Source organism: Dasypus novemcinctus, chromosome 3 (assembly GCF_030445035.2).
Source record: "Dasypus novemcinctus isolate mDasNov1 chromosome 3, mDasNov1.1.hap2, whole genome shotgun sequence".
NCBI lineage: Eukaryota > Metazoa > Chordata > Mammalia > Cingulata > Dasypodidae > Dasypus > Dasypus novemcinctus.
Genome location: NC_080675.1, coordinates 101,750,330 through 101,758,265, shown reverse-complemented (window position 1 = coordinate 101,758,265; position 7,936 = coordinate 101,750,330). Strand labels below are relative to the sequence as shown.

Sequence of the window (7,936 nt, the reverse complement as noted above, 5' to 3'; positions counted from 1 at the left end):
AAAATTAATACGAGAAAACTTTTACATAATAAAGACAGTTTTTACATAACAAAGAGAGCAGTGTCAATAAAATTACATTTAAAATATTTTAAAATCTAAATTCATTAAACTACTTAAGTAGACTAAAGATAAAGACAAAATTTTATAAATGTTGATTTGAGAATTAGTACTTTCTTTTAACTTATTGATAATTTCCAATTTTATACAATGAACTCAATTTTATTATGACAAATTTATGTGAATCTGCATGGTGATGTATACAAAAGTTTGTATAAATTATATTTTCATATGAATGCTTTGAGTTGGAATTTGTTCTCTTTCTGCAATTCATTATTTACTCATGCTAATCTAAATTTCAGGTAAATTTCCACTTAACTCTAATTTATGTGGTTGGTTTGAGAAAAATGTTTGTTGTCTGGGTGCAATATAAAATGATGTCAGAGTTTTAAAAAACAATATTTTTCAAGATCATTGTTCACTTTACTCTAAGATCATCGATCTTCTTTTTGTTTCATGAATAGTCTACATTTTTACCTCTGTGATTTTACTTTGACTTTTTCTCTAATCTGACCTCTTCTTGAGCATCCCATGGTTCACTTCTTCACTTCATTAGAACTTTGCTCAAAGTTCACCTCCTCATAGAGGCCACCATGTTGACCTTATCTAAACAGCAACCCCAGCTTTTTTCTCCCATCCAATTTAATCTAAATGGCAGTTGTCACTATATCATGCAGCACTGTATATGTGTGGTACAGGGAAGCTGCTGTGGCTCAATCAGTTGGGCTCCTTATACCATATGGGAGGCCCTGGGTTCGAATCCCAGGTCCTCCTTGTGAAAGCAGGCTAGCCTGCAAGTGCCACGGAGAGATGCCTGGCGCGCAAGCACCACAGAGAGCCAACTCAGCAAGGTGGCACAACAAAAAGGGAGATAAAGCAAAAAATACAGAAATGCATGCAGCAAATGGACACAGAGAACAGATAAACTAGCCACAAGAGGGGGAGGAAGATAAATAAAAATAAATACAGACACAGAAAAAAGCACAGCGAATGGAAACAGTGAAGACAGGAAGCAAAAAGATGCAAGGGCGGGGCGCGGGGGTGGAAATGTGTGGTACAAATAAGGTTAGCTTTCAGGTTGTCCATGATAATTCTATGCTAATCTCCAGAGATGCCTGGAATCATGGAACTGAGTCCCTGTCACGCGAGAAATGAGAAATAGTATCAAGGAATCATAAAGTTCTGTTTAAGGTCTAAATTCACCCACAGGCACACATAACGAATTTGCCTGTATTGTTTATCACAAATGTGTAGGTAAAGATAAAATGCACATAAAATGCTCCCTATATTGCATTTTGTGCAGTGTTTACTTTTAATTATCTATTACCAAAATAATATAGTATTTAATTTTATACATCACACTGAAAAACAATGAAAATATATGGAATTCTGGGAAACACCTATAATGAAAATTTTGAGTATATAAATATATTTATAAAGTCATGCACATTTGTTTTTATTTTATTTTTTACATCCCAAATAACAGAGTCTATCGTGGCTCAAAAATAATGCAGTTACTTTTAAGTTACTAAAAATTATAGAATTCATTCTGAGGCTCTATGGATTTTAGTAAAGAAAATAGTTTTCCCCATTTATATTCATTTTCAAATGTTTACAAACAAGATTTTACCGATTCTATGTAGATTAACACTCAGCTTTCTATTCTCCACATTCTCTACCCTCCTTCTATTTTGTGGTGAAATCACATCATAATGTTTGTAACTAACAGAGCTATTAAATGGGTATAAGAGTGGATGAAAGGGGAAGTCTAAGGTCATACATATTACTAGAAGGAAGTCTAAAAACTGTAACATGGGACTGTATAATATAATCAAAATTCATGTAAAGTATGAATATGGTTGCTATTACAAATATAAGACTGTATTTACAAAATATAAAAACAAATATGCTAGAGAGAAGGAAAAGAATAGCAGCTATATTTGGTAAGGGAAGCACAGAGAGATTGAGACATGATACGTTTTGTTTGTTTTTGTTTATTATTATTATTGGAATATTTAAAGTGTTCTGAGTGATTGAAGTGATGAATGCACAAACGTGATTACACTGAATACCATTGATTTTACATTTTGGATGGATTTATGCTTTATTAATATGTATCAATAAGATGGATTTGTTATTTTTAAAAAATGAGACAGGTAACAATATGCCAGATTGAAATTAGAAGACTTTACAAAAATATAGGAATACGTTGACTATGATAAGAAAGGAAATCCTAGCCTGTAATGTGGGATTGCTGAAAAATTTTGACCTCATAGGTGCTCGTGGAGGCAGAATTTCATTGCTATCACCAAAGTATAGCAATGGAGCTCTGTTATCATCTGATACTACATTAGGCAATTTAAAAACGAATATAACTGAAGAAATTGTCCATATAGTAAAACAGTCATTTCTATCGGTTTTAATAACAAACTATTTGTTTAAAAAAAGATAGACACATTGAGTTCTTAGAGAAGAGATGAGATTTATTCCAGAATTCAGGCACCAGTACTCATAAAAAAGAGAAATATAGAATTAAAATTTATCTCTAAAATAACACAGATAATTTTATCATTATTTCACAGACAAAATTTTAAGTAAATGTAAACACACTGGTAAGCACATTTATGTAATAAGTTGTAATCCAGAAATTATATTATTTAGTAGTTTCATTGATAAGAATTTCTGAAAAGTTTCTTGAACGTAAATGCCTTTACTGCCAAATGGGAATTTTTTTCATGTACGTTCAATTATTGAGCTCACTGTTATGTATTTTATCATCAAGTTTATTATACACTGTATTTCATATGTCACTTAAAGTATAACAAATTATAATATTTAAATATATCTATTACTGGTATGGTATAAAGATATCTATTATTACTCTAAAAATGGGATCTGAAAAGTATTTTATTTGAAAAGGGAAGGGTGCAATTTTTAATTACCATTTATAATTAAATGACATTTTCCCATAGACTTTAAGCAAATAACCTAAGATCATAAAGAGTTGTAAAGAGAATAAAAATAGGAAACAGAAACCAAAATAGAGAAAATTGTCCACATAGAAAGGAGGAGAACATTAAAATAGTTAGCAGGCATCTTCAGCTTTTTCATATTATCACTTCCATTTCATCCATGTTTCTTAAACAATTCTTCCCTTGGGCAAATTTATCTTTTGAATCACAATTATTCCATTTGTTATCAGTATGTCAAAAATAATAAACGGGGTAACAGTACAGTATATTATTTTGATTCAAGGAAAATAACATTTCTTATAACTGCAGAAACCTGGCCAGGTTTCAGATACTGACTCTTCAGTTTTGACATAGCTGCCTTCATCTCTTTGTTCCTTAGAGTGTAGATAGCTGGGTTTAAAATGGGAGTAATGATAGTGTAGAACACAGCAAGGATCTTGTCAAATGAGTGACTGGTGAAGGGTGACACATAGATGAAGATGCCTGGTCCAAAGAACATTGTAACTACAGTGATGTGGGCAGTCAATGTGGAACGGGCCTTTGTCATGCTGGCAGAGGAGCGTTTCCTAACTGTAATAAGTATCGCAGTGTAAGAGATGACCAGGAGGATGAAGGAAATCAAAGACAGAAAGCCGCTGTTTGTAAGTACTAGTAGGCTGACAAAATAAGTGTCTCTGCAGGCGAGCTTTGTCACTAGAGGGAGATCACAGAAAAAGCTATCAACCTGATTAGGACCACAAAAAGGCAAATTAACAGTAAATGACATCTGGATAGTAGTATGGATGAGGCCAACACCCCAGGACATGAAGACCAGAATAATGCACATGCGGTGGCTCATGATTGTCATGTAGTGGAGTGGTTTACAAATAGCAACATAACGGTCATAGGCCATGGACACAAGGAGCACCATTTCACCACCAACAAACAGGTGAATAAAAAATATCTGAGCAAGGCAGGCTTCAAAAGAAATGGTCTTGACTTCTACCAGAAAATCAGCAATCATTTTGGGGGTAGCAAAGGAGGCCACACAAATATCTGTAAAAGAAAGGTTTGTAAGCAGAAAGTACATGGGTGTATGAAGGCAGGAATCTGAGGTCACAGTGAGGATGATGAGAAAGTTGCCCAGCAGGATTCCTGTGTAAAGTAGTGAAAATATGACAAAAAAGAAAGGTTGGAGCTCTTGAGAACTAGAGAGTCCCAGCAAAACAAATTCTTTAACCTGAGAAAGATTTGTCTCATTCATCTCTGTTGAAGGGATTTATCTTTAATCACCTGAATAGGAGAGAATCAGAGATTAATCAATGGACTGAATGTATGTTTGATTTCCCAACTCCTCTTCAGTATTTAGGGATTCTGTGTCTACTAAAATATATATGTAGACTTTCATATATATGAGTGATTATAGAAATATCACCTCATCCAGTCAATATTAGACAAACAATGCCAGAAAGGGACATTGACACAAACTCTTCTGAAAAATAGTGGTGGTAGATAAGTGATTAGTGGGGAAAGTTTCAATCAACTGACTCATTCAGGTAGAAGAATACAAGAGGCCAAAGCAACTAATATAGAAATCAAAACCAGTATTTGGAAAATAGTTTTGACATTACAGATCACCAGAATGCAAATTCAGGGGAAAAAAAGTCATTTTACTTCTAAATCATATAAGAATTCTTAATAAAAGAAAAATTGTGTAATGCTAAAAGATGTTAAGAGAGAGGATTAGAATTTCATGATACTGATATTTACTAAGTGATACTACACACAAAAAATACATGCTGCATATTTCTACTTAAATTTCAAAGACAAGCAAACCAATCTATGGTATAAAGCTAGCACAGTGAAAAGCCTTAGTAGAAGAAAGGAAGAAGAAGGGGGCATAGGATAAGGGTTCTGGAGGGCTGGTAAGTTTCAGCCTATTGAGGACGTAGACAGTTTTTATTGGCTTTTAATGATCTCCAGACAAAGAAGTTCCATTTCTTCCTTTCTCTTAATGTTTCTAAAGACATTCTTCTTGTTAAAATTTGAACGTCTCTTTTGATCGCTAATAAGATTGCTTTGGTATTGGTTTTCCCCTTCCACCTCTCATCATTAATGGAAAGAAATTTTGAATTCTAATTACATCATAAAGAATTGATATGTTCTTAATAAATTAGTATTGCTATAATTAAAATTATGTTCTTCTTTATCATAAAGACACATGGGTATAAAAGGAGCAAACTATAGCTTCCAATGTTGTTCCAAAGATAAACACAGTTTTAGAATAAAAACATTATATATTTATTCCATCTTTTCTCACTGTCTAGCTTGGTGAACTTGGGCAAGTTCTTAAATGAAAACATCTATATAAAAGAAATAAGCTGGTATTCGGCAACTGAAACTAAGATTTTTTTCCAATATCAAACAATTTTTGTATTCGTTCATTTGACCTAATTTAAATGCATACTTTACCCAGGGCACAGGTCTAGATGCTAGTAGCAGAGAAATTAGTTGTATAACTTGATACCTAAAGATCATTTACTAATGTGACAATTATTTTGGGAAAAGGAAGTGCCTTCATTTGATTTCATCCCCAACATATTCTTTTCCAGGTGAAATAAGACTGTATTAACACTTAACAAAAGGAATGTTTTTAAGCCTCCAAAAATCTTATACTCTAGTGGAAATATCAATCTATTAAAATAAAAGATTCTGGGACAAAATCACAGCTGTGTCATCATTCAATGGTATAACATTAAGCAGTTCGTTTTAGCATTTCAGGACTTATTGTCCTCAAATACAAATGTTCCAAGTAATAATACACCCAAAGAAACAAAGAAAGTGTTTCTTTAAAGATTCAGTAGATGAGAAATCTTCAATCAATTGCAGTGACAAGAACTGTAAAACATTGTTAAAGAGGATTTATTTCAGATCAGAAGTAGTATTTTTTTCTGACAAATAAAATGCTGAAAGTTGGTGTGGTCTGACCTATACTCAAATAAATTTCCCATTTTTGGAGGTGCCAAGTAAAACCAATTTTCTATTTCTGCAACATTTTTGGGTAAATTAATATATGCACAGACAGACTCTCAAGTATCTCCTATAATGGCATTCTGTTCACTTATTCTTTCCCTAATATTTAATTCTCTGGAATATTAGGAATGTTTTGCAAAGTGCAATAGATACTAGAACAATTTTCTGAAACCATCAAACACTACCAGTTTCAAGTTAAAGGCTTCAGAAACTTTCCTTCACTGCCTGCCCCCTCCTCTCACCTCCCTTCCTTACCTCATTCCACATCAGTCACTGTATACAAGAGGACAGTGACAATGTACAGTTCTTAGAAATACATTGATGGGTTGCTTTCACTTACCAAAGATGAAATGGAGAGTACAGACACATTCTTTAGGATCAGTGAAGTATAGAATGATATTTAACTTTGCTGGGAAAACACTGAACAGGCAATGAGAAGATAGAAGGTTTGTTTTTAGAAAAGAAATTAGGCACAGGGTGTCCATAGCCAGGATGGACTCAATTCCAGGAAATGGGACAGGGCTGACTCATGTATCCTAGTGAAAGCCCTGTGCATGTTGGGAGCACTGAAAACTTTCAGGATTCTGACCTAGGGAAATGGGGTTGGTAAAAGAAAAGGCAAAGAAACATGGAAAACAATTATGCTTATTAGGGATTATCATTGAAATCTAGCAAAACCTTTGCAACATGCTTTGCTTATAAGAATGTACATTTTAAAAAATTAATAATCCTTCATAGTAACTTGCAAGTACCTCTAGAAATTAAAACAATCCTACTTCACTAAGGGTCACATGAAAAAGATTAATTCCTGCTCTCCATCCTAACTGTGTATATTAAGAAAGTGCTACTTTCCAATATAACCTCTAGAAAGATTAATGGAATCCTTCAAGGAATTAAAACCTTGATCTCAAGGGGGGACAACAATTTCAGGTATATCTCTTTCATATAAACCCTATTGTTTTTTATCAGAAAAAGTTCTAAGAAAAAACATTAATCAAAAGCCCTTAAGAAAACATATTAGGGATTACCTCCAATGATCCTCATATTATTTAGTGTCTATAAAATCACTGAAATGTCAGGAAATTGAATCACTTTTTGAAAACCCTGCCTAGACAATTTTGAGGTATTTTCCTTCCTTTATCTCTCTTTCCCTTTATTTTAAAGTACAGGTAAACATATTCCTCCTTCTCGAGAATATGCTATAAGTGAACATCATATAATTGAGTCAAGTGGCATTAAATATCAGGAAAATGTTATTCCTAATAAGGCATGTTATTCCTAATTAGGTCATACAGCAGATTTTTCATTTTATTAGTTATTTTATATTCATACTCTCCTGTCTTTAATAAAAAGAAATAAGCTTTAGAAATTTTGGGCAAATCATGCATCTTCTCAGGCATTCATTTTCTCTTCAAAACAAGTAGGAAGCTTTTATCCCTTTAAACTCTAATATTCTTTGATTCTATGCTTTTTGGGAAAAAAATCACAAAAAAAGATCCATTCAATGTGTAAATTAAGGTAACTGCTTGCATGTTTGGGAACAATGTATGTAATCAAACAAGTCAATCAAATTTGGTTTTAGCAAAGAAATCCAGCAACATTCATTCTCAGAGTCAGTTGTTTGGACAGTATTTAATAATAGACAAAGCAGCAGAGATCCTGGCCAGGTAAAAGAAGAGTTTGGAAGATAATGGCCTGTCTTCATTTTCTCTTTTTACTGAATTGAGATTTTTTTTTTAAAGATTTATTTATTTATTTAATTCCGCCCTGCCCCTGGGGGTCTGTTCTCTGTGTCTATTTGCTGCGTCTTGTTTCTGATCAGCTTCTGTTGTCGTCAGCCGCACGGGAAGTGTGGGCAGCGCCATTCCTGGGCAGGCTGCACTTTCTTTCACGCT

At 33.4% G+C, this 7,936-nt stretch overlaps 1 protein-coding gene across 1 annotated transcript; it reads right to left on the bottom strand.

Annotated features, from left to right (window-relative positions):
* Positions 1 to 3,297: 3,297 nt before the first annotated feature.
* LOC131276033 (olfactory receptor 4K15-like) lies at positions 3,298 to 4,272 on the bottom strand. Its single transcript, XM_058288105.2, has one exon. It carries the CDS (start codon positions 4,270 to 4,272, stop codon positions 3,298 to 3,300), a length of 975 nt encoding a protein of 324 aa, XP_058144088.1.
* Positions 4,273 to 7,936: the final 3,664 nt, after the last annotated feature.